General features: G+C 38.8%; 2 protein-coding genes and 1 long non-coding RNA gene across 3 annotated transcripts; all 3 read right to left on the minus strand.

The window, feature by feature from the left end:
- Positions 1–1,833: 1,833 nt before the first annotated feature.
- Positions 1,834–18,541, minus strand: si:ch211-106h4.4 (apical endosomal glycoprotein). The gene is made up of 24 exons (XM_023154658.3): positions 18,432–18,541; positions 18,119–18,334; positions 17,903–18,022; positions 17,626–17,787; positions 17,446–17,537; positions 16,749–16,916; positions 16,274–16,471; positions 16,055–16,163; positions 14,724–14,846; positions 14,538–14,637; positions 14,193–14,352; positions 13,968–14,064; positions 13,679–13,822; positions 12,866–13,053; positions 12,272–12,437; positions 11,433–11,651; positions 11,150–11,328; positions 9,938–10,175; positions 6,446–6,605; positions 6,229–6,343; positions 4,747–4,864; positions 2,234–2,327; positions 2,060–2,138; positions 1,834–1,973 (listed from the first exon to the last, which is right to left on the minus strand). The coding sequence occupies exons 1-24, from the start codon at positions 18,517–18,519 to the stop codon at positions 1,872–1,874; spliced, it is 3,435 nt and encodes a 1,144-aa protein (XP_023010426.3). The 5' UTR covers positions 18,520–18,541; the 3' UTR covers positions 1,834–1,871.
- A 224-nt stretch (positions 18,542–18,765) lies between these two features.
- LOC143413673 (apical endosomal glycoprotein-like) lies at positions 18,766–21,006 on the minus strand. The gene is made up of 5 exons (XM_076877012.1): positions 20,836–21,006; positions 19,637–19,760; positions 19,185–19,314; positions 19,032–19,107; positions 18,766–18,944 (listed from the first exon to the last, which is right to left on the minus strand). The coding sequence occupies exons 2-5, from the start codon at positions 19,645–19,647 to the stop codon at positions 18,766–18,768; spliced, it is 396 nt and encodes a 131-aa protein (XP_076733127.1). The 5' UTR covers positions 19,648–19,760; positions 20,836–21,006.
- Positions 21,007–26,261: 5,255 nt separating this feature from the next.
- Positions 26,262–27,076, minus strand: LOC143413552 (uncharacterized). The gene is made up of 3 exons (XR_013094151.1): positions 26,900–27,076; positions 26,442–26,532; positions 26,262–26,320 (listed from the first exon to the last, which is right to left on the minus strand). It is a non-coding gene; the product is annotated as an uncharacterized LOC143413552 (long non-coding RNA).
- Between the last annotated feature and the right edge of the window lie 248 nt (positions 27,077–27,324).

Genomic DNA, 27,324 nt, shown 5'->3' on the forward strand with positions numbered 1-27,324 from the left:
GGGCGTAGTAGTGACATTCTCAAACCCAAGCAGGGGCCCCATGAAGATCCAGTTTTCTCTTTTTTTTGAGTAATCAAATAAATGAATCACAATGGGAAAAAAAAGGGCCTTCGATGTTCTAGAAGACATTTTTTTTCTCTTGCACACACAGATTATTACGTTATGCAGACAGGTAATCTTGAAAGCAGGTGTTTCCAGGATTTTTAAAAACTGAGTAGTAAAGGATGTGCCTGCAGAAGACCAGAGTACTTCAGTCATCATCCTAAAAATTAAATATTTTTCTTTTTCTTTCTTTTTTTGTGGTAAAAGTATTTTACTTGACTTGGATGGGTTTCTCATTTTGGATAGGCAAAAATAATAATAATAATAATGGATACTTTATTGATCCCCATGGGGAAATTACTTGTTTTTCTCTGCATTTGACCCATTCACTCAGTGAAGCAGTGGGCAGCCCACTAAGCAGGCGCCCGGGGAGCAGTGTGTAGGGACGGTACCTTGCTCAGGGGTACCTCAGGGTAGCCGTTAAGTGGATTCGAACCGCCGACCTTCCGATCATGGGGCGACCACTTTACTGAGCTATCCCTGCCCATAAATTAGGATGCGCCTTGAAATAACAGAACTGAATGTTTTTAAGTTTAATTCTGTTGAACAACCTCTGGAACATGAAGTGCAGCTACTGATCAGTGTGAAATGGATTGTTGTAATTAGTCAGAATTAGCCTATGTTAACGTAATAAATTATACCTTCTATATTTGTTTTTAGAAAAGAAAACAAATGAATTCTTTTTTTATTTTGATAGTTGAATATTTCCCATGGACAATCAGGACGGACACAGTTGTTAAAGTGGGTGAACTCAGGACCAAACATCATTCTTGAAAATATGCATCCTCCATAAGGAAAGCCTTTTACATGTAGCACTTCAAACACTTCAAGTGTATTTTGATGCTAATATAACCATAGAAAACATGTGGAATGGAGACCGCTGCACCACTGTATATTAGCTTGACACTGTAGTAAACCTCAGTAATGTGGTCAAAACTGAGCCGCTACCCTGAATCTCTTGTGGGCCAAAAAACAAATGTTATAAACTGTGGTCCCCTTTTCTGGACTTTTTTTGAAAGGCCCACGACTATTGTTCCTGATTTTTGTTTGTTTGTTTTATGTTTGGTTGTGTGTTTTTCTTTGTTGTTTAATGGTCGAGGAGAGAACTAGAATGTAGAAATTCTGAAAGTGCTTTGTATTATACATTGCACTTTGTCTAATAAAAAGACTTGAAAGAAGCTGCTGCTTTTGGACATCATAAGATCCTTTATAGAAAAAGTGCCCTTACACAATGACAGGAAAATGTATAGTTTCCTAAAATAAGAATACTATAAGTTTTTGCAAAGGTTTTACCTCAGCACAGGCAGAAGCTAGAGTATTTTTTCTTCAATGTATTTTTCACTGATTCACTTTGATTTAGTCTCGACTTGCTGGCAGCAGCTTTACTTCTTGCACCTGATAGCCATTTCCCCTGTTTTAGTTTTTCCTGTTACAAGTGAATGCTAAAGATGGGAAAATGGTTCAGAAAACCAAGAGTAATGCTTCATTTTTAAATACAATGGTTGTCTTCTTTTAGTGTTGTTTCGTTTTTTTATGTGAATAATTTAAAAGGCAAAAGATTGTTATGCCAACCTGCAGTATCTTCAGGGCCCACCAGGGGGATGCATCCTACACTTAAGGAATTACTGATTATGTTCTCTCCTGAGAAAAGTCCCACATGCACATTCCAACGTAATTTACTTGATTTCATGAAATTAACATCTATTCAATAAAGAGAAAATCCTTTCGATTTTACTTATTTTATTTACTTTGACAGAAAAACATCTGTCCTAAGCGTCAGTCGATGAAGTGGTGGCCTCCCTTGCTTGCGGCGATGGATCATAAATCTTGTTAAAGAAGGAGAAGTCAGATTCAGTGCCATGTTGCGTGCCCTGAAAAGAAACATATTTAAATAATCTGATAAAAAAAAAAAAAAAAAAAAAAACAGGATTCCTGTTACCACATCATGTTTACTTACATCTATTCTGCAGTCATACAGGTCAAACATTGAGTTCTGGTTAATCGCATCGTCATCGTTCACAAATAGCTGCTGATTCCTGACCACAAAGTACAAATGTTATTGAACATCAAAAACGAGCAATCATTAATGTGCACCTGATGTTGAATCCCTAATCACTGTTGTTAAATTTACATTTTATTATGATTTTGGTTCAGCATAACAAGGACGATGAAGATGATGATCCCAGCAAGAACAATTAGCCCAACTGCAAGGCCGACAATCATACCTGCACACAAAGAGAACCATGATGAATGCACATTCAAACAGATGACTGTTTTTCCAATATTTAATTTTCTGAAAGACAAAGCTGACAGTATTCAAAGATGTTCTTCTTATCAGTGAAGGCAGATAAAAGCACATAAATGAGCAGCACTGTCTGGTCATTGTTTAGTCAAATACACACTGTCCGGTGGAGGTAAACATATGGGCTCAAAATGGGGTCATAAATATTTTGTACTTGTAAATCGGTTTTGTACTTGTAAAAAAGATTTGTATGTGTAAAAAAAATTTGTGCATGCGTAAAAAAGATTTGTATGTGTAAAAAAGATTTGTGCGTGCATAAAAAAGATTTGTATGTGTAAAAAAGATTTGTGCGTGTGTAAAAAAGATTTGTGTGTGGACTTAGCCCAAAAAGACCCCTGCAAGTTACAAGTACGAATTTTGACCCTATTTTTCTTCCTTTAAGCTGATTGGTCAATGTCATGTCAATCACAAATTAAACAATCCAATCAGAGAACAGATGGGTTTGACTGTCGGAGGGGCATTTTTTTTGAACTGCAGGTCCTTGAAGGGTAATCTCTATATAAATATCCGATAGCAGTTAGGTCCCCTTACTTTCAGCAGCTGTTGAAAGGATTAAGTTGTGGTATATCAGTGGTTAGAAATACCATTATTACTTTAGGATTAGTTTAACACAACGTCAGGGCTGACCCGGGACCATTGCTGTGAGTCACAGCGCGCAGCATAAAAGTCCTTTCACATCAGACGCATCGGATGTGCTGCTAATGCTAATTGCTAACTAAAAGCAAAGGATCCAGAATTTGTTGCTGGCTGCTGGGCTCTGTGGGTTTTTGCAGCAGCTCTACCTGCACTAGATGCACCTGCTCCTTGTCGTTTTTATCTCCGACTTTATGTGAACTACAAGAGTTTGTGGAGGTTTTTTGCTGGTTCTTCAAAAGTTCAATAAAAACATGTATGCTAATCCATAACGAAGAAAGCTTTGTAATGAAGACTGTCATTCCCAAAACACTGGCCCGCCCCCCCGCGTCCGCAGCGCTGTCCGCAGCACTGTTGAAAAGGCTGTGGAAGTCCCTGTATTAAACACGTAGTCCTGTGACACAAAAATCACCAAACTCGGACGACCACAGACTGTTTTCCTTCGTGGTGATGAAGGTAAACGCTGGGTTGGCATGTAAAAGGGCATTTATTCCCTTCAAAGACCTGCAGTTCAAAAAAAGCGCCCCTCTGAGAGCCAAACCCATCTGTTCTCTGATTGGATTGTTACATTTGTGATTGACATGACATTCACCAATCAGATGAAAGGAAGAAAAATAGGGTCAAAATTCGTACTTGTAACTTGTAGGGTTTTTTTGGCTAAGTCCACACACAAATCTTTGTCACGCACACACAAATCTTTGTCACGCACACACAAATCTTTGTCACGCACACACAAATCTTTGTCACGCACACACAAATCTTTGTCACGCACACACAAATCTTTGTCACGCACACACAAATCTTTGTCACGCACACACAAATCTTTGTCACGCACACACAAATCTTTGTCACGCACACACAAATCTTTGTCACAAGTACAAAACCAATTTACAAGTACAAACTATTTATGACCACATTTTGAGCCCATATAGATCGCGACACAGACACTAAGAAACACAGGGCTTAAATACTCAGAGGGAGCAATCAGGGAATGAGTAACAGGAGGGAAACACAGCTGGGGCAAATCAGAACTGACGAGACCAAAGAAGCGTAACCTGAACACACTGAGAAAAGACAGAGACCTTCAAAGTAAAACAGGAAACACATAACACAGACTGAACAAAGACACAGACTCACATGCAGGCACTACAAAGGGAACAGAGACGTGGGACCAGGGCAGACACAAACACTGACTGAACACGGGGATATAGGAACTTAGGATACACATAGACGCGAACTAGACAAGGGGATGCAGGTGATAGGGGAGACAGAGCCATTAAAGAAGACAGAGACATAAACCATAAGACAGAACTCAAAGAAACCAAAGACTAGAAAGTATACATAATATAATAAACTCAAAAACCCTGGGTCAACGACCCAGGCATCCTAACACTAACTTCAAGCTGCCAAAATCAAATGATAAATATTCGTGACCCATTTAAAGTATCTTGATTTGAACAATTGGGAGTAAACCTTGCTTGGCAGTCTGTGCTATAAAGTGCAAAAGAAGAAAAAAAAAGAGACAGTGTCTGCCCCAAATATTAATGCAAGTAGGTGTTTTGCTATGGTCATTTGGGATCATATGTAAACCCACAAATAATTTGTCATTTTTTACATAAGAAAAGCATTTTTCCACAGTACAAGAAATTATTTTCTTCTAGTTTTCTATGAAAAAAAATAGTAAGATGTATTCATGAAGTTACAGTTACCCTTATTGTCAGAGTGATCAATGGAAGGCTCTGTGTAGCAGCTGCCTGGGATGATGGTGATATCATCAAGAGCAACATCCCCACCTGCCATCCTGCCTCGCTGATACACAAACACAAACTGTGGCAAGGAAAGAGAGAGAAGTTTAAAGGTTACATAAATATCTAAAAAAAAACATGAAGCAGACTGTAGCGAGGCAATGTAGCTGTCAAATATATACTGCTGCCCACCTCTCAGCTCACACAACTGTGTACAAATCACATAAGAAGAATATTACTTCCATGCAAAAACAAAATTATGATCCAGACTGCTTAAATTAAAGGGATTGGTATATCACTGTATGGGTGTATATGAGTGCTCAATTCCATGAATGAAGTCGGTGAGTCGCAGGTTTAACAAAAGAACTGACAAACAATCTGTAATTTAAATGTAAATAAAGTCTTAAAGCCCATAAATACAAGTGCATTTACAGCATGTATGCCATCGCCTATAAATTCAAACGTTTGCTCCTGACATCTGTCAAAATTCCCAGACAATGAAGGCTTTGAGAGAAAGTGAAATACTCAGCCACAAATTATATAAATCCTCAGTAAACCCATTCAAATACATAATCTCTTAAGTGCTGCTTTTAGTTTAATATTTCAGTGTTTTGTTAATGCTGAGGTTCATGAAGGGTTTGCATAAAAATCCTTGTCAGACCTTCTCTGCATAACTGAAATTAACATTTTGTCCATCCATAAGTAAAATTATCATTAAATATTATAAAGAACCAACTGAGAAGAACTGTTACGCATCAAAGAGCAAAGTTAAAACACGAGGAGCAATCAGGTCATCAAATGTTCATCGACTGATAACGACAAAAGCAGTGCAATACACACGTCCACGTCGTGACGCTGAATAAGATGAAACTGAATAAGTCATAATTTTAAATATATACCATAAGAATATAATATTACAACTGTAAGTGTTAAAACAAATAAATCAAACGTAGTGATAATGCAGCATTAATTTATATAGCAATTACTCTCACCTAGCACTCAAAGCCTTTTTTTTTAACAGAAACATTTTCATGTGATGTGGGGCCCTGGGATCCACATCTGAAAAGCACATAGTTTAAATCCTGAGTCACCAGGACCTGGGTTTGTTTACGTCCATAGGTACAAAGTGGGTAACCACTGTACAACCCATACCCCTATTATTATTATATGTATATATTTTTTTAAAATGGAGTAATTTTAGACTTCTAAAGTCAACTCCTGCCTTTGTTGACAGTCATCATAAAAATTGGCTAATGGGCTTTATCAAAAAGCAGTCATAAGAGTTTTTGTTCCAAATGTGTTACTTGTGTCCATCTGTGAATCATTTCTCTGTAATGGTAAGTAATCTGTAATGTAATCTGCTGCAATATAAAATCAACATTTCATTTTTCACTTTTATATTTTGTGTATTTCGCCACATGAAACTTATCACAAGCTCAGTAATACCCAAAATGCTTCATCATGCGTGACAGACACATTTGCCATCTGCCACTTTTCTCCCTTGTTTCCTGTTTCAGTCCACTTCAATAGGCCCACTTCATCACCACCAGCCTGCATTTTCCTGCAAGACAGGATGACACCCATTTATTTTATGTAATGCAGAAAATTTCATTCGTATAATAATATTGTTTAATATTAATGATCTTCAGACAGAAGTATTTACCTGTTATTTATATAGACACGGAGAGTCCCAACATGGTTTCCAAACATGTGGTACCAGAATGTGAGACAGTGCCCTCGTGTGGAGGGCTGTAAAACATCACTGACCAGGAAGGATGAGACTCCCCACTCACCCACAAAACTGTCCACGTAAACATAGTGACCTGATGGAAACACAGCAAGCACATTCAGATTAACAATAGCAGCCAGTGTCATAAAGAACTGTGATTTCAAACAAGCATGCATATCAAAATAATGAACGACAAAAGAATTTCCCTCAGGATAAATAAAGTTCCTCTTATCTTATCTTATCTTATCTTATCAGATGGTATACTTCCTTTAGGCCAAACACAGTCTACCGATGACAAATTATTCTATATAATCAATTCTGTCTCTATGCGGAACCTTATTGGCGAATAAAACTGCTACAATTAATATTTATATTCTATTTAGAATTAATCTAATTCATCTTTTTATATATCTGGAGTCTATCATAGACTCAGGCAAGTAAGAACTCCTCCAGGTTCCTCCAGGACCAAAGGAGACCCAAAAGAGACGTAAAAAAAAAAGTGAATGTTAGATTCAAGAACATCAGGTTAATGCAAACATTGAATAAACTTAGCTCTATATTTTCTGCTTGTGTAAAAAGTGACCTCCTGCTAACAGTTTTGTCGTCTGGTTTACAGCTTGCTTCTGCATTAGGCACCGAGCCAAGTGTTTCATGCATGAAATTTCAAACAGTCAGCGCTCATTTGCTATTTCTCACGAGCCAATAATTGTAAAGTGCTTTATTCGCACAATGATTCTTTATGAATGCTGCTTGAGTTACTCATGCTGTACAGGGAGTCCAGAATTATTAGGCAAATGAGTATTTTGTCCACATCATCCTCTTCATGCATGTTGTCTTACTCCAAGCTGTATAGGCTCAAAAGCCTACTACCAATTAAGCATATTAGGTGATGTGCATCTCTGTAATGAGAAGGGGTGTGGTCTAATGACATCAACACCCTATATCAGGTGTGCATAATTATTAGGCAACTTCCTTTCCTTTGGCAAAATGGGTCAAAAGAAGGACTTGACAGGCTCAGAAAAGTCAAAAATAGTGAGATATCTTGCAGAGGGATGCAGCAGTCTCAAAATTGCAAAGCTTCTGAAGCGTGATCATTGAACAATTAAGCGTTTCATTCAAAATAGTCAACAGGGTCGCAAGAAGCGTGTGGAAAAACCAAGGCGCAAAATAACTGCCCATGAACTGAGAAAAGTCAAGCGTGCAGCTGCCAAGATGCCACTTGCCACCAGTTTGGCCATATTTCAGAGCTGCAACATCACTGGAGTGCCCAAAAGCACAAGGTGTGCAATACTCAGAGACATGGCCAAGGTAAGAAAGGCTGAAAGACGACCACCACTAAACAAGACACACAAGCTGAAACGTCAAGACTGGGCCAAGAAATATCTCAAGACTGATTTTTCTAAGGTTTTATGGACTGATGAAATGAGAGTGAGTCTTGATGGGCCAGATGGATGGGCCCGTGGCTGGATTGGTAAAGGGCAGAGAGCTCCAGTCCAACTCAGACGCCAGCAAGGTGGAGGTGGAGTACTGGTTTGGGCTGGTATCATCAAAGATGAGCTTGTGGGGCCTTTTCGGGTTGAGGATGGAGTCAAGCTCAACTCCCAGTCCTGCAGCCGGTTTCTGGAAGACACCTTCTTCAAGCAGTGGTACAGGAAGAAGTCTGCATCCTTCAAGAAAAACATGATTTTCATGCAGGACAATGCTCCATCACACGCGTCCAAGTACTCCACAGCGTGGCTGGCAAGAAAGGGTATAAAAGAAGAAAAACTAATGACATGGCCACCTTGTTCACCTGATCTGAACCCCATTGAGAACCTGTGGTCCATCATCAAATGTGAGATTTACAAGGAGGGAAAACAGTACACCTCTCTGAACAGTGTCTGGGAGGCTGTGGTTGCTGCTGCACGCAATGTTGATGGTGAACAGATCAAAACACTGACAGAATCCATGGATGGCAGGCTTTTGAGTGTCCTTGCAAAGAAAGGTGGCTATATTGGTCGCTGATTTGTTTTTGTTTTGTTTTTGAATGTCAGAAATGTATATTTGTGAATGTGGAGATGTTATATTGGTTTCACTGGTAAAAATAAATAATTGAAATGGGTATATATTTGTTTTTTGTTAAGTTGCCTAATAATTATGCACAGTAATAGTCACCTGCACACACAGATATCCCCCTAAAATAGCTAAAACTAAAAACAAACTAAAAACTACTTCCACAAAATTCTGCTTTGATATTAATGAGTTTTTTGGGTTCATTGAGAACATGGTTGTTGTTCAATAATAAAATTATTCCTCAAAAATACAACTTGCCTAATAATTCTGCACTCCCTGTATAACTGAACTCATGGCCAGAGATGGGCAGTAACGCGTTACTTGTAATTCGATTACTTTTTTCAGGTAACGAGTAAAGTAAGGGATTACTATCGCAAAAACGGTAATTAGATTACCGTTACTTTCCCGTAAGCACGCTGTGTTACTGCGTTACTAAAACCGTGATTTTTTTTGCGAGAATGTTTCATGACAGTGACGTAAGCGAGTGCGACGTTCGTGACAACAGCTGTGTGCAGATCAACAAAGGATAATATATCGATTGTGGGAGAGAGTATGAGTGTGCAGCGTTTAAAGCGTGGAAGTACTGACCTTACTTTGAGTTTGATTCCGTAAAAAGTGACAAAAACATTAGTGTCCGTTGTGCGTGGGAAGAAAACTTCTTTTTACAGCGAAAAAAAACCCCCTAAACTTCCAAGCAAGCACCGAGTGCGCAACCACGTAATGGGAAATTCACAGAGAAACTCGCGGATTCTTCCACTGACCGCTGTGGCACACCTGCACCAGGGTAAACCTCCGCCTACCGCAGTCCTGCTTTACAGGTGAAAATAGAGCAACAGGGCTGCTAGTCTTTGATTTTATTTATTTTCTACTGTGTTTCACTTGCATCTATTTGAAAGACTGAGTGTAAACACAAAAAAATATTTTATTTTATGTTCTGGAATGTGCAGAAAATAGGTTTAAATGTTAAACAAATTTCTTCCAGTCAGAGAATTTTACATATAATTAAATTTTTGCTTGATGCATAAAGTTAAAAGATTAAAACTAATAAAACAAGTTTTAAAAAGGGACTTTTCCATTTGATTACATTTTGTATGATGGATTATGCAAAAAAAAGTAGAATTGGGCTGAAAGAGCTATTGCTTTATCACCTATTCAGGTTGTAAATCGTGCTTTTAAAAAGTAACGAAGTAACTAAGTAATTAATTACTTTTGAAAATAAGTAATCAGTAAAGTAACGGGATTTTTTGGGGAAGTAATCAGTAATTAGTTACTGATTACATTTTTCAAGTAACTTGACCAACACTGCTCATGGCAATTGTGTTTTTTGTGCATCTGTAAAGTCTACTTTTTGTCTCTATCCGGTATAGTTACTACCTTGTGTGGAATTAGTAGTGTGATCCACACTGGGTCCTGTATGTGGGTTCGGGGAACCACCACTGCCATGGAGCCAGTCTCCCTGGTCGACTCCTTCACCCAGGTTGCTCCAGCTACACATTGTGTCCTCAAAGTCACAAAATCCACGAGGAGGACACTGATTATCAGTCAGCTGTACATCATCAATAGCCATGTCCCCCTCCTGTGTAGGGCCGGCCTTCACACCTTCCACCACAATCTGAGACACAAAGCATGTACACCAGATTTTAAAAAATCTTAGTGGAAGAGTTATTTTAGTGTTTTTTTAAATATTTTTGTATCATTTCCATGACACTGCACTGTTGTACACTCAAAGTAGTGTTACCAATTAATGTGCCATAATTTTTGTCTGCCCAAGAAAATAAACTCTCACAGTAATATGTGTTTATGCAGTTTTATGTGATCAGGTTTTGAAATATTGGTCTTCTGTTTTTTGTAGATTACTCTAATTCACCACATTATTACCAGGAAACACTTTAGTGTTTTCGGAGAACAATTAGTGCATGCGTTTCAACTCCATTTTACAAAAACAACTCTTTTTTCTACACAACACAAAGATTAAATGAAAATATGACACCTCTTACATTATTTTGAATATTTACAGATGTTGTTTAAACACAGTCAAATTAAGCAGCATATGAAAACAACATAAAGGAAATGGCTTACAAATATATACAGTTGTAGTAATGAAAAAAAAAACACTCCCAGAGTTTACTTGTGTAACAATACCACAATGTAGTGGAAGTGAAAGTACAGTGTCATCAAAAAAAAAGAACAACCTCAGTGGTGAGTAATAATACTGATTATGGGGACATAATGACCCACAGCAGGGTTAAACCTGTATTAAAATGTACTAATATTTTATAATTACTGAATTAACAGAAAAGCATTAACTATGTTTTATATTAGAATAAGTGTGTGTGTGAAAAATTAAAAATGTATTTAGACACTGTACTGCTTTTTTGTTGTTGTCTGTGCATCTATTTGTTCACACGTGTTTATTTATGTAACTGTTTTTGTGCCTCTGATCAAGGCACTGGTTTACAGCTGGAGCGCTGCCCTCTGCTTCTGTATGTACTGAATACACAAAACTAATTTTCTCACTGGACTAAATAACTTATTTATGACTTAAATTGCTCTGTTCACTAGTTTGGATGGATCTTTGTGACTCACTCTGTAAGGATGAAGCCGAGGCAGAAGAGAAGCCCGAGCGAACCTCCACAGAAGGCCCTGGTCTCCTGTCTGAGAGAAAATCAGAGCTTCCTTCCCATCTTCACTTTGCTGGTAAACATTTAGTGTCCCCATTCCTTTGCCATACATGTGGTACCACAGCTGCACGCAAGATCCTTTGTCTGAAGGACAAAAAAAATCACATCTGAATCCCCTGAACTGTTTTGGGCCTGTTTGAACGCGGGCCCCTGTCTGCATTATATAAAAATACTGCTGAGTCTCTCACCCGCTGGGTACAGAGGTGAAAACATTGCAGCTTTCTGGCCAGCTCGGTCAGTAGACGATGAAGGCAGGTAGAAGTAGTGACCCGTAGGTGTGCTGGTGGTGTGATCGCTCTCCGGTCCTGTGTAAGGGTTGTGAGTATATCCCTGATGTCTGATCCACTCAGAATCACTGGCTGCTTGCTGCTCCCAGTTACAGCTCCCATCCTCAAAGTCACACAAATCTGTACAACATTATTACATTTTAACTTAATCTGAGGACATTAGACATGACAGTTTTTGATTAACACTGTAATATCTGTTGCAGTTAATTAGCTCCCTGTGCCTTGGATAAGACTAGTTCTGCTGCAGTTTCAGTGAGCTGCTAAACTATTTTGTATTTTGGTCAGAGAGCTCCTGTTTGAACTCTAATAGAGCAAATGAATGAAATTGGAGTCTAAACTTAAGTAAACATCTCTTTGGAGCCAAGGGGTGGATGTTGGGATGATGGAAGTTTGAAACATCAGAGAGAGATGCAGCTGACAGAGGATGAAATAGAAATTTGGCAGCTTCCTCACAAATTTTGGAGGGCTTGTTTTGGTATCTGGGGAGAGGAGAGTGTGAGGCAGGGCAACTTGAAATGCCCATGTGAAGTACCTGGTATGTTTTTATACACTTATTGCATCATTTTTTAAATGAATACTTGCAAAATGACTATTACGCCCCCATTTAGCATTTTATTTGATCTATACAGTTAGTAAACTGAAAAGGAACAATATAATTACTTAACATGTGTGGCAAAAAATAGCAAATAACAGACATTAATGTGGTTGCTTGGAATTTTTATCATTTTCAGCTCCATTACCAGAAACAGGACATGCTCCAGGACTCAAGGAGATGTCATCAATGGCTATGTCTCCAGCCTCTCCCCCCACTGCTGCCTCCAGAACAACCTGGTGGACTTTCTGCAGGTTCACATGGCTCTGAACCTGCAGCCACTCATCTCCTTGGTTTCCTGATTTTTGCCACACCTACAGGAAAGACAGAATGTTGATTCACTCATCCCAATAAGGATGTGAGGAGGATTTTTGCAACACAGTGTTATGCACTGTCTGTTAAGGTTCTCAGTGTTATGCACTGAAAGTGTGCATCTTGCATTCATTATGCCATGCATTAATGTGATTTTGCAATCAGCATTTCACAAGAATGTGAAAAGTATAATAACACAGAGAAAAACACAGTGGAAACAGCCGCAAATATTTCTCAATCGGCCACACAGACGTTTTTTTCCCTTTTTTTTCCTGCAGTAAAGGGAAGTAACGTGTCCAGACTAAAACAGCATGACTAACAAAAAGAAAAAAAAAAACCTAAGTGGCCTTCTTAAGGCCTCTGCCATATTTTTTGGCGTTCACTGGATAAAATAAATTGAGAAAATGACTAATTTCATGCATATTTTTACCAGAGTTTTCTCTAAGGGATCAGATGTTTGCAGGAACATCTTGAGGGAACCCACAGTGGCTCCAAACATGTGGTACCAAAATGAAAAACAGTATCCTTTTTCACCAGCAGGTGGAAGCAGTGAAGACTTCAGCTGGGCTGAATCACCCTTTATGCTCGGTGAGGAGCTCTCGATGTAAAGGTATTTCCCTGTGAAACAAAAACAAGACAACTTCAAGGTCTCAACCTTTTAATAAAAATAAATTTGCAACTTATGTCCTAAGCTTGCATATGTGGCATGTGAGGAGTGATGCTCCACTTTCACATTGTGTCACACTGAGCCATAAAAGGTTTAAAGAGAGAATTTTAGAAACCAAAATTTGATAAATGCTAAAGGTAAAAAGAAATAGACATTTTGTAAGACTATAATTTTATGTATCATGCCACTGCTTCAAGCAATACAATACTATTTCTTTTTGGTTATATAGTCCCAAAAACTAAGCTAATGTTTATAACAATTTATGAAAACTCCCCAGTTAATCAATTTTAAGCTTTAACTGTGGAATTAAGATGCACCATCTTGCAGTTAGTCTTGCAGGATTTGTCTTTTATGTGCATTCTGCCATTTTGTGATGGACATTACTCAGTCTGTCCTGTTCACTCAGTTCTACTTGTTATAATGTCAACAGTCAATTTACATTAATGGTCTCTTGTGGTTACAGTGGCTGATGCTCAGCAAAGGTTACAAAGGCCAGCCTTGATGGACACAAGGCATCTGGCACTTGCATAAATATACAGACTAGCATAATGAAAATTTAGCATGAGGTAAAAGGACCTTTGCTGCTGGTGTGGTCTCCTGCAGGCCCGGTGTTAGAGGTTTGAGTGGGACCTGCCCCGCTAAGCCAGTCCAGCTGATCCTCAGCCCCCTGAACCCAAGCACACAGACCATCTTCAAAAGAACAGCCAAAGGACGCCAGAGCTGAGAAGGGAAGGAAAACAAAAATAATCCTGGAAGTCTGAACATGGCACAAAAATGGATATAAAATGATACATGCACCACACTCATTCCCCTACCTCTCATGTCATATATTCACTAACAGTCACTTTGAATTAACTTTATTTACCTGGAGGTTGGTAGGATTTTTCACAGTTTAGGAAAGAGATATCATCCACAGCAACAACATGAGAAGCAGCTGCATTATTCATGCCACTGAACAAAACCTGGTGACAAAAATGGTCAGGCACTTTTTAATGATTAGTATTTATTATTTATTATTATATGAAACTCATTTGTTCTCATTGCTTCCTGTGTACATTTTTCATTGTTGAGAGGAGGCAAAATCAAACACCTTATAAGGCTGCTGGTGCAGGCCGAGAGGCAGATGCTCCGGGCTCCAATGAGAGACGGTGCTGTGACTACGTGACCACAAGATTGCTTCACTCCCTCCAGCTTGCTGCATAAGCACTCTGAGTGACCCAGCGCTCTCTGCACTGATGTGGAAGTGAAACCTGTGTGTAGGAAAGAAGGAAGGAAGACGCAGAGAGAGCGTTGGATTGGGAAGACACTTGCATGGTAGAAAGAGGGGAGGGGAGCTTTGAAGCATTGAGCAATTCATACACGGACATATCCATCAAATATATCCATCAAAATAACCAGGTTTGACGCGATCATTTGTCTGCGCATCACTGCTTACCGAATCTGGCAGTAGGGGGACGATGGAGACAGCGGGGGACTCTGGAGTTGAGCTTCACTCTGTGTAGACCCCTTACTGAAATTAACTCTCATGTAGTAGCCTGAGAATAACAGACACGTGGTGATTAAACACGCTGTGAAGTGAAGCTATGACAATAACATCAATGAACTACTCAATAACAGCCACCTGTGTCTGCAGTGTGATCAGTGGGTGGCTCAGTGTTGTTACTGGCTCGCTGCCTCTGCCACTTGCTCTGTCCATCGCTAACATCAGTCCATCGGCACTGATCATTCTCAAATGTGCACGGACCTGAAGGGTTCAAATCAAGAGATGTAACACTGCTGTGGAAATCACTCACTCGAGAGAAGTAAACCGCTTTTAAAAGATTTTGTGTTGTATGCAGGTGCGTCAGTCAAAGGAATTTCTGCTGATAAAACAGTCACAATATTCATGGTCATCACGGCCAAAGAAAAAACTGGTGCTGGGCCCAAACACAAGCCTCAAAAGAAAGAAGAGCATAACTGATCCAGTTTTCTCCTGTTAAAGGCATACAAGAGGTTTTGGTGGCAATTACAGTGCTGTGAAAACGTTTTGCCCCCTTCCTGAGTTCAAAAGGCAGTTTTGATGATTTCATTTATTAAGGGAATAAAAGCTATGCAAACCTACTAGTCTCCCATATATGAAAAGTACTCACCCCTTAAACCTAATAATTGTAAGTCACCACCCTCGGCAGCGAAGTGTTTGCGATAACTGGCAATGAATCGTTCACATTGCTGTGGAGGAATTTTGACCCACTCTTCTTTGCAGAATTGTTATAATTCAACCACATTGGAGGGTTTTCTAGCACAAACAGCCTATTTAGGGTTATGTCAAAGCACTGAAATTGTCATCAAGGCTTACAAATCACAACACTGCATAAGTGTGCGAGGACTTAAATTTCTTCTTTCATTGGCGCTGAAATTGCACATGACCTGTTTGGGGATAAGTGTGCAACTCATTTCTATGCAGAGTCCATCTGTATCTGATTTCTTGCGCTTATGAAAACTTTCCCAACTATTCCAGTGCTTCTTTTTTATACAGCACGGCTTAAAAAAAAAATGAATATTTGGCATAAAAAAAAGCCTGAGAATAAAACTATCTTTATACAGTGGATAAACACTGTAAGTAAGAGTGAAATTTCATAATACTGTTTGGTAATATTTACTCTACCATATTTACTGTCAAAATGTAAAAACACTAATAATGAAATTCAGCAGCACCACAACATGCAGGCTTTAAAATGGGATGAATAAACCATTTTAACCATTGCAAAGGAGGAATTATTTTAAGGACTGTCGCAGTAGGCAACATTAGCATTTAGAGGACTACAGAAGTGTATTTTATGGCAGCGTTACTGTTTTAAATGACCTCTCCAACTAGCCACATTCAGGAAAAACAGTGATTAAATGGATTTTTGCCACAACTTTGATAATAACACTTTTTTCAAGACAAACTTGAATACAATATGCAGCTCTCACCACAGCCGGCTTCGTCTTCCCCCTGCGGGCAGTCTAGATGATAGTCACATTGTAAGGTAGCCAGAATACACACTTTTCCCTGTGACTGCCAGCAAAAAAACTCATTATCCTGCATCAGGAAAAAAAAGAGACAAATACCCACTGTGTATTTAGACTTGTTTATAATTTATGTTTCCTAAGTTTGCTATCACAGAAATAAAGTCAGATTCTGCAGCTTACCTGACAGGGGTTTATTGGTGCAGTAGAGGTCAAGTGTGGAGAAGTGGGTTTGTTAGAGGTTGATGGTGGGGCAGAGGTTGACGACAGGTCAGGTAGCTCGCTGTTGTTGGGGTCAAATACACAATCCCTGGAGAAAGATACATCGTCCAGTGCAACCAGACCTCTGAGACCGTCGCCGAGCTCATACCTAAAGACAATCTGAGGATAAAACAGAGATTAGACTGTGGCCTTTTAGCTATTATTCTGCCAGGGAACTGCTCTGATACAACACATAATTATATTGTACATATAAGAAGTATTCATTCGTCTACAGATACTTTTATGCAAAGGCCTCAACAGTCTTCTTGGTCTTATAATTTCAATAATGTCTGTAAGCTTCAGGGATTTAAGGCTATTATTTAAGTTGATGTCTAACAGCATTTATACACATGAGGCAGTGGCTGCCATTCAATTAACTGCTTGTGTCCTCACTAACCTTGCTGCTGGTTGCGGAGGACAACGTAACCTCGGCTCTCTGCCAGCTGTAGCTTTGTGATGCTTCCCTGGTCCATAAAACTCTGTCGTCACTACCGGACAGTAGAGTCCTGGACTGTGCAGTGAGTCGGCCTGAAGCATCATTCAGGCTGAAGTAGAAGAATCTCACCTGAAAGTATTACAACAGTACCGTGAGCATAAAAAGAACGGGCTGACGACAGGATGGTGTTTGCTAAAGAATTCTTGTAGACTCAGCAACCTGCAGGAGTAGTTAATACTTTACTGCAATTACTCAAGATAAGAATCAGAAAGGTAATAAAAATATGTGTAGATAAGCATTGTTATTACTGTAGTATAATTACAGAAGTGTTCAGCAGTTTTATTTGTACTGTGCCCCATAAGTGCTTCATATAGATGCTATTAAATACATCAAAGGTTATTATTATTATCTCCTGCAGTTTGTCAATCTGTCAAGATTTTGCCCCCATCAGCTATTACTATTATCTGTATTAATGAAACCACTGCAGCTTATTAAAAGCTTATTAACTGCCTGCTTTTTCTCCCCATTTGACATTTTGGTGATTTTTTTTATTTTTTAGCTTTTATGGAACTTTATGACATGACTTGTCAGTACCCTAAAAAACACAAGGTGGTGTTTTTCTGTAAACAACACTTTAATTTACATACAGTAAACTCACTTTGCAATTAAAGCTGGGCAATAAAGTTTTGGACAGAATCTCTGATGTCTCGCCACTTGCACTCAGGTGAGTTCCAGGTATAATGTAGTGACCTGTTTGGATAAGACGGAATTAAAAACTAAAATAAATCATAGCATTACTGATTCAAAGCAAAGTTAATTCAGACTTTAACTCTTAGACCTGCATCAGAATTTTGTGTGTGGTCCCTGTGAGGTCCGTGGTGGGGCCAGGCGTCCTCTCCTTTGTGATATGTCCACTCAGCTCCGGGTGTGTCCACATCGCTTGCTGCCCAGGAACACAGGCCGTGTTCGAAGCTGCAGCGCTCCAACACACCTTGTAGCTCTACGTGATTAGCAGATAAAGAAAGAAGTGAATAATTAAAAAAATAAATGTAATTAATACAAAAATTCAGTTTCCAAGTACAAAATCTACCACAGAGCATTTTTTCTTTTCTCACCACAGTTGTTTTCATCAGACCAGTCCCCACAATCATCGCTGAAGTCACAGACATGGTTGGTGTCCACACACACGCTGTTGTTGCATGTGAACACACCCTCAGGACACTGAGGGTGTGGCTCTAATAATAATTTTTAAAAAGATAAAAAATAAATGTCCAGAAGGGACAAAATAGTAAAGAGGACATCAGAGCGCACAGGGTGAGCAGGTAGCCTACCAGGCAAGCTGCAGTTGGTGAAGTCCACATCATCAATAGCGATGTATCCGGGTATATCGAAGGTCCTGGAGGCCTCAAACAGGATGGTGAAGTCCTGAGGTATTCTGCCAATCGTTACTTCACCGTGTTGCCATGAATCTCCGTGGTTACCAGATAACCACCACAGCCTGGTGGTCCTGGATCCCTCCTTCAGTAGCACGTTCAGCTCTTCTGCATCTGTTGATTGATTGTTGCAAAGGTTGGAATAAATTTTTTGAATTGTATTATTTATTTATTTATTTATTTGCTGAAGACATAGATCCTATAAACATACCCTCCCCATACATGTTGTAGAAGAAGTGCAGTATGCAGGTGGTGCTGGCCTGTTTCATAAGGGGACTCTGGAGGGTAGCAGGGCTCATTTGATCACCCTGGTTAGGTTCCACTGCCATGTACCAACCTGGAAACATCAGATCAGAACCTACTTAAAACTGCTGATTGTCTACACTTATCTCAGTGTGAAACTGCATAAACACAAGTGTTGCTAAGACTTTCCAAATTGTACAAAAAGACAAAAGCCGGCTGAGATTGTAAGAAGAGTCCAGGTTTAGGAAAAGTAATCTGAGACAGTTTGATTTGACGCTTGGTGTAAATGTATTATTATATCTTTAGTGTGTGTATTTGGCCTTGCCTAGATTAGTGCCCAGAGTGTGGTCCACGGGTGGTCCTGTATTCCCAGTAACGTTCCTTCCTCTCATCCACCGACACTGGCCAACACTGATGTCCTCCCAGTTACATGTGCCATTCTCAAACGAGCAACCCGCAAACCCCAAATCTGTTTCATTAACTGTGTCAAAAAGAAAACAAAATATTTTGTGTAACTTGATTTACTAAGAAAAAAGGGAATGCAACAAAAAAAAAAGAATAGCTGTACCTTGACAGAGGCCTGGTGTGAGAAAAATGTCATCAATGGCAATGAATCCTCTGCTAGTCTCTGCCTCGATCAGCAGCTGTTTTTGAGAGAGCATGTAAATATGTATATAATATTCCTGGGTTCTAATGTAACAGCTAAATCTGTTTGCAATACCTGGAAAGGTTTGGATGTCTCTACAGACTGAGAGAACTTGCCCCAGCGGCTCTCACTGCTGTTACTGTGGAACATCAGATCCTCGTCTGACGGCCCTGAATGTATGAACACCTGCAAAGTCCCGGAGTCGCTGATGGACAACAGGAAAATTGTTTTAGTTGAGAGAAAAAAAAGAGAGATTCTTGTTAAAAACAAGAAATATACACTTTTCATTTCCAAAACTAATAATGGCATCTTTCTGCTACAGGGTTAAAAGGCTGCTGGTTTCACTGTTGGTAGTGCAACTCTTTTTGGAACAAACTGAACTCTGCCACAGAATATTCTCAGTCTTGCACAAAGTAAAGCAGGTGATTCACGAATACATGACATTTGTGCACACTTCTTGAGGAAGTCAGTGAGGAAACTACACAAGATAAACAGGATAAAGTGCAACCTGATTTTTTTTTGCTGACCTGTTGTCCATGTGGTACCATAAAGTGAGACAGGATGTGGTGTCTTTAAGTTGGATCCATTCAGACACTACCTGTGCAACACTGCTGTGACTTTGGTTTGGTGACGAGCTCAACAGGAACCGACCTCCATGCAAAAAGAAAACAAAATTCACACAATAAATAAATACAGTTAATATTTAATGCTGCTCCTTTTGCTGTTTTAACAATTCAAACTTGGGGTACACCAGCATAAACGTTAAAAGATTAAACATATTATTTTCTAATGATATTAATGCAGTTGTTAAGGTTTAGATATTTATAAATAGAGAGCATCTAGAATTTAGAAACATTACATCTAGTCAGGGAGGAGGTTAGGTCAGCAACAGGACATAAGTCAGGGATAAAAAAAAGAGAAGTATGTTTCAAGTAACTATGTTATGTCAGTTAAAAATTAACTTCAGTTCACATAGATCAGGTTGCAACATCAACAGGTTGCAACATCAGCAGTTTTTGATTATAATTAACTAAGTTTCAGATGATTCACACCATCTGTCACATTTTGAAACTTCAAACAAAGACAAAATGTTCACTGGGAACTGAAATCCACACCATTGGTTGACTTTCTGAGTGTTTAGCTTTAGCTATTTGTAAGGCAGATAAGAGCAGTAAGGGTGAGCTTAAACTGTAACGCTAGTGTCAGCTAGAAGACATTTAAGTAGTGCAGAGCTGATGGGAATCCCAAGAGTCACCACTTTAATATTATACATAAAATATGTAAGCAAATAAAAAATGTTGGTCAGTGCAGTTTTAAGGATTTAAATGTATTTTAAATAAGTCTGAATACTGTCTATGCCAATGCGGATATCAATGAAAAACTGAGCTGTCAGCCACTAGAGTTTGAACCAAAATAAATTCTTTCTAAACCAAGAGTGGTTTCTTGATTGTTTTATTCAATATGCACAAATATGCAAAATGTGCATGCAAATCTCCCTAAAAGGCTCAAAAAGCTGATATCATCAGACTAAAATGCAATGGAGGTCATATAAATCCTTGTAAGTCCTGTACCAAGTCTTGCAAGACGATGGAAAACCAACCCAACATGTAAGAATCTTTATCCAAATGTATCAAAGAGAACTGTTGGCTTATCTAGTTTTTTTTCCCTGTATATCACATTTTTGTGGCTAAAACCTTGACTCAGTAATCCTTGTTTAAGGCCATACCCTCCGGGGTTTGAGTGGTGTGGTCTGTTGGTGGACCGTGGAAGCCTCCTCTGGCCAGCACCCAGTCATGTCCGTCTTCTTGGAGGATGTTGACCCAGGTGCATTGTCCAGACTCAAAGTCACAGCTACCCAGAGGACTACAGGCTCCGTCCCTCACAGAAAAGTCATCAATTTTCACTGTGGTATTCGTGCCATGCACATGAACAGCCTTAAACACCACCTGATCAAGCAACACAGCTGTTTTAGGTAGAATTCCCACAGAAGATAAAGAAAAATACAAAATGAAACATACTGGAAGAATAAGACTGTCTGATTGTCAGAAAAGAAAACAAATGCTTTTACATTGAATTTTGTAGGTGATGACACCATGACCTCTGCCACCTCCCAGCCTGCAGAGAGCCCTCCAGTCTGCTGCCAGAGGACATCACCAACTTCTGCGCTTTGTCTTATATGGATAGCGAGGTTGCTAGAGGAGTCTGTGGGTAACCAGTACCTAAAAATAGTACATTTACATTAAATGTACAGTAATATGTGCACCAGTCTTCAACCTCCAATTGTAAATCTGTGATGGATCTTTGAACTCACCAGAAGCGCACACACATTTCTTTAGCTGAAGGTAAATCTGGTGTGAACAGCTCAGCGATCTCATCCTGTGTAGAATTTGATGTTACCATCATGTAGAAACCTATAAAAACAAAATTTGTTTTGTGACAAAAATGCAAAGACGACTGTTGACTGGGACATTTCTGAGAAACGATGACTAAAATCTGAGGCAGAGAACAATGCTGCTACTTTCAGACAATTTGTTGAACTTATGACTGATTGTGAAAATCAGCTTATGGCAATTTATAACATTCCTGCTTCAGTGGTAAAATATTGTATTGTATTATATTGTCTGTAACAGCCGTCTAAGCTTTAGCTGCCATCTAAAAGGTGTCAAACACTGCAGAGGATTAGCTAAAAGAAGAGCCTACACCTCGATAATCCTGCAGGCCTGTTAAGTAACAGAATCCTTTTTTTAAACAGAGTTGTATGAAATATTAGATATAACACATCAAATACAGATGATTGGATTGAGTAATAAAGCTATGCAGTATTTTCGCATTAAAACAATGTGTTACATTATGCAACATACTCCTTCTTGATAATTATTTTACAAGATGATGAGTCGCATTTTTATTGTGACTTATTATTGTAGAGCTCTGATCCACAAGTTGATATCAAGGGACAAACTTAGGACTTACAATATATTACCATTATAGTTACAGCATAAATATTGTCCTGTAGGAGTGAGACCATGACTGCTCAGCTCTGTTAATCCCACATTGTGCAGTGGCACTGTGGCACAGTTCAGCACTCACCATTCTCAGTTCCATATGTGTGATCCACATGATGCTTTGTTCCTTTTCTGCGAATCCAGCGACCCAAATGACTCACATCATTCTCAAAGCCACACAAGTCCGAGTCAAACCCACACACATCTAAATGGTGTTTAAAACAAAAAGGTTGCAAAGTTTTATTTTATTTATTTATTTGATATTGATTTGATGTTATTTGACGATAACTGGGAGTACTGAGTTAATGTTTACATACCGTGATTACTGCAGGCCCCCTCTTTAACTTTAACATCATCAATAGCAATGAATCCTTGACTGCTGGTGTCTCTTTGACCACTAAACACAATCTGTGAATTAAGGATGATGCAAAGTTTAATGCTGCCAAAGTGCTACATTAAATGTTTCTGAATTAGAGACATTTCTATTCAGAGTCAGAAGCTAAAAAATTACTTGAAAATTGACTGACATTTTTATGGCAAGGTGAGGTTTACCTGTACTATGTCATTCATGCTGAGGGTTACTTTCGCATTCATCCACTCTGGATTCTGCGTTCCCCGACGAGTCCAAACTAAGAGTTCAGATGATTGCTAGAAAAAATTATGTAAAGGAATGTGAAGAAATCTGAAGATGATATAAAGCACAGCCTGAAACTGAAGGTTCAGTTGTGTTAAAAAGGTTACATACTGTTTGAACCAGCAGATCCAGGTTTGACACTGAAGGCCCGAGCATGTGATACCAGAAATCAACACAGATTGGTGACGCACGAGTAATGACAGGAACAGAGATGACTGCTTTTTCACCATTCTTAGATCCAAATCCATTAATAAGTAGAAAGAAACCTTGATAGAGAGGGGAAAATGGATGAAGATGAGAATAAAAGGCCGGGCTGTTGTGAAAACAGGAGAATACTGTATAGGCAGGGTGGAGTGGATGGAGATGGGTGTCAGAGGTGACAGAAACATACCAACAAGAGAGAAAGGAAATCTTTACAAGTTGGTTGTGAGATGTATGATGTAATCATGTATGGTTTGAGATGGTGACCCTGACAAGAAGACAGGAGGCTGAGTTGAAGGTACCAAGATTTTCACTGGGAGTGATACACGAGATTAGAAATATGTACATCAGATGGACGGCTCAGGTTGATCAGCTTGGAGAAAAACCTAGAGAGGCAAGGCTGACATGATTTGGACATTTGCAGAACAGGGATAGTGGATATAGTGACCGAATGGTGTTGAATATGGAGCTTCTAAACAGGAGAATAACAGAAAGAGAAGTAGTGATGTAGTAAAGGATGACATGCAGAAGGTTGATGTGACAGGTGAGGATGGTAAGGACAGGGTGAGTTGAAGGCAGATGAGACACTGTTGTGACCTCTACAAGGAACAGCCAAAAAAAGAAGAAGAAGAAAGAAAGAAAGACTTTCTCTAGAAAAACAAGACAAAGGATAACTGGGTATCAAAGTTGTTCATTATTTTTCAGCTAAGGTGTATCACTAGACTTCTGTTATAAATGCACTGCCTCTGTGCTTATATTACTGTCAATAATGAATACCTTCATTATTCCCAACAGTATGATCATACTGAGGTCCATCCCATGGTTGCTCAACTGGAAGTCCAATACTGAGAGTCCAGTTCAAATCATGATTGGCCTCCTGGACCCAGTTACACAGACCTGTTTTTACAAGAGAGTATTCAAACACGATATAAGTACATGAGCAGGAAAGAAAAAATTGACATACTCAAATTGAGAAAAATGCATGTAGGAGTGGTTACACATTCATATCTATAATATTTTAAAATGTTATAGATAGATCATATATAGTTATATAACTATATATGTTATAGATCATATATAGTGATGGATATAGCCAATGCATACTTAGCGGTGTTTTGAACTGGGCATGAAGGAGATGGGATACCAATAATACCAACAAATATTGTAAATTCATTTATATTTCTTTATTGTTCATTGAGCTAAGTTGTGTCCATATATTTCAAAGTCACTGATGATTAAAAGAAAAACACAATGGCAATGATTATGAGCTTTTAGTTGTGGAAAAAGCTCTTAAAGGTAATTTTATGTCTAACATTTTCATTATCATGACCATGATTTGTAAGCTCTAATGCCAGTAATCATAAGAACTTGAATGGCATTTCATTTTGTAGCATACTATTAACAAATGAAGCTATTTCTGCTAAATTTCTGGTAAATTTTGCACTTTTACCTTCTTCAAAGGTGCAGTCCATGGCAGAGGCAGGAGCGCTGGTCATGGTGGTGGTTGGGTATGGTGTAGTGGTTGGAATGAGGTCATCACAAGACATGTTCCTGATTATGTGAACGTCATCCAGGGAAAAGCTGTCATCTGTTGAGGCGGGACACCTGGCTTGCAAAATAATCTGCGATAAAGAACAATAGAAGTTTAAAACTCTGCGCTGATTTATCATTGGTCAATATTTTCATGAGAAAATCAACATCAAAATGATGCAATTCTTACCTGGTGAGGGCCTGATGCGCTATAATCCACCCTGTCTCTGATCCAATTGTTATTAGAAAATCCACTTGTATTCCACACAGCACGCAGTCCAGCAGGCTCATTGACAAACACCGTCAGTGTAATGGCTGAAGGCTCTGGGTCATCAAGAGAATAATTAAGTGTTATTTCTTTGTTTATACTATGTTTGTTATTAGAGGTTCTCTGTTTGGTTCTTAGTTATGTTTACTATTTATGTATAAGTTATTTAAAGTTTTATTATTATTTTAGTATTTGGAGCCTTTATTTGTTTCTTAATTGTGGAGTTTATTAGTTCCCTTACTAGTTTCCCTTTGTTTCATTCTCCTGTGCTATCCCTTCTGTTGAGGAGATGCTTAACAGAGGAGTTATTTCTTTGTCTCTGCATTCATTACTGGTTATACTTTATTAATTAGTTAACTGGTTATACTTTATTAATTAGTTAACTCTTGTGCCTGGTTTTGGGTTTTGCTCCCTCCCCTGCTGTCTTGACTATTTGCAGCTGTGACTTGTTACTTTGGTATTTCCACCCCTTATGTGTATAAACAGTCTTTCCTCTCAGTTTTTTTTCTAGAGTTGGTTGAACAACTTCAGTGTGCTGTTTTTGACTTTAACTTCAGCCTCAATAAATGGCTCTGCCTCACTTGTCTGTATCGGATCCAAGCCTCAATAATCAACATGTGACAATTTATTTAGGGGTTTAAATAACGACAGCAATTTAATTTTCTAACACAAAGCACCACTAATGATAAGACTTTTGTTTGGGTCTTTTAATGAATGTAAGTGAAGGTTCAACTGCATGCTAATTTTCACACAAATGCTTTTGCTACTTCAATTTATAGCTGCTAGTAGTTACATTGATGCTATTATTTTGTATCCACATGTTACTACAGTAGATTCACTGATCTCTTGACAGGTTGAAATAAATTTTCCACTTACAATGTCAATTTTGATAACTGTACTAAGATCTGGATTGAGTTTTTTCATGACTGGCATTGGACTTAGCATGAAATTACTGTTACACTGTGTAATTAACACTAACATGGCATGACTGACATTAATGTTGGTAGTTTCTGTCTTTAAGTTATTGTAAAGTTGATAACTATTCATGTTTGACTGCAGAAAAGCAGACCTTATCTTGTTTACACCACATATTTGCAGATTGTTAATAAAACAAGATTAATATAAAGTAAAAAAAAACAAACTGTACTCACTACTTGATAGCCATGTTCCAACATGGTGCCACATCTCCAGACAAGCTTGGTCAACAGCTGCCATTGATTCACTCTCCAGTTGGGCAATTTCTTCTTTATCAGAATCGGATGCCATGAAAAATGCAAAGTGGCCTGAAAAACATATTTATTTTTTAAAAAGTGGCATCTTCTGACATTGCCTAAGAATTTGAAGGATATCTTCACTTATAGAGCAAATGCTATAACAGTAATATTGAAGTGAGCCTGCCATTATAGTTAAAGTACATGTGTGACATGTAAATTACCTAAAGCAGATCCTGTGGTGTGGTCTCTGGGTGGAATCATTAAGCCATCACTTTTGCTAGAGAGCCAATCCCACTCAACTCCAAACTCTGGGGGAGGATTGTTGACCCAACCACAGAAGTCCCTCTCAAAGTCACAAAAACCTTCAAAGAAATACACAGACACATTATACAGCTGGATACACACAGTGTAATCAAATCAAATCAATCGAACAAATAAACACTACGATTAATTTGTTATCTAAAATCTACAGTGGCTACTTACCCGTCGGAGGGCATGCATCATTCAGGACTATGAGGTCGTCAATGGCTATATCTCTGCTTGGTTCATCCCCAACTATCGCCTCAAAAATCACCTCGAATTCAAAAGCACAAATGTCGTGTAATAGCTCTGTCTTTTACATGACATCCTTTAAAGTATAATTGCTAAAATGATGAAAGTAAGTGTTTTTTTAAGTGTTTCATTATCCTTGAAATATATAAAATGTTTGAACACAAGGCACAAGTAAAAAGCCATACAGGAGAAAACATAACTAAAAAAATCAGTTAATCGACAGTGGCAATCTTTATAGATATATATAGTATTAGATGAAGCGTAACAATATTGTGCCAGAGGAAAAAACCTCAAAACAGTATATATTTTATATTATATTATTAGACAAACTACAGAAAATATATAAAATGACATAAAAAACAAAAAACATTGTGTCTATGTGTACATACCTGATATGTGCTATGAGGACTGAGAAGTGTCACTCTTCCATGCCTCCAGTGCTTCCCCTGATCACCTGCTCTGGTCCAGAGCTGGACGGGATCTTCATGGCTGTCGGGGGTTTGAAGATACACATTTAGCTCTCCCACGCCACTTCCCTCCATGTAGTACCAGAACATTAGGCATTCCCCCTTTGAAGGGGTAGGCTCGAGCACCGCGCTCGTCATTGCACCTCTGGACCCCACAGGATGGCTCCACAATTGGGCGCTCAGGTAATAACCTACAAAATTTGTGGCGTTATCATACATTCTGCTTTATTTTGAGGAAATGCATAGTTATCTTTGTGCACAGGTTGCTTAGCTTGGAAAGGCACCGTGTTTATGAAATCACTAACTATATCATGTGTGACAAGGCGTCATCCTCAAAAAAACATTGC

Source organism: Maylandia zebra, linkage group LG18, assembly GCF_041146795.1.
Source record: "Maylandia zebra isolate NMK-2024a linkage group LG18, Mzebra_GT3a, whole genome shotgun sequence".
NCBI classification, from domain to species: domain Eukaryota; kingdom Metazoa; phylum Chordata; class Actinopteri; order Cichliformes; family Cichlidae; genus Maylandia; species Maylandia zebra.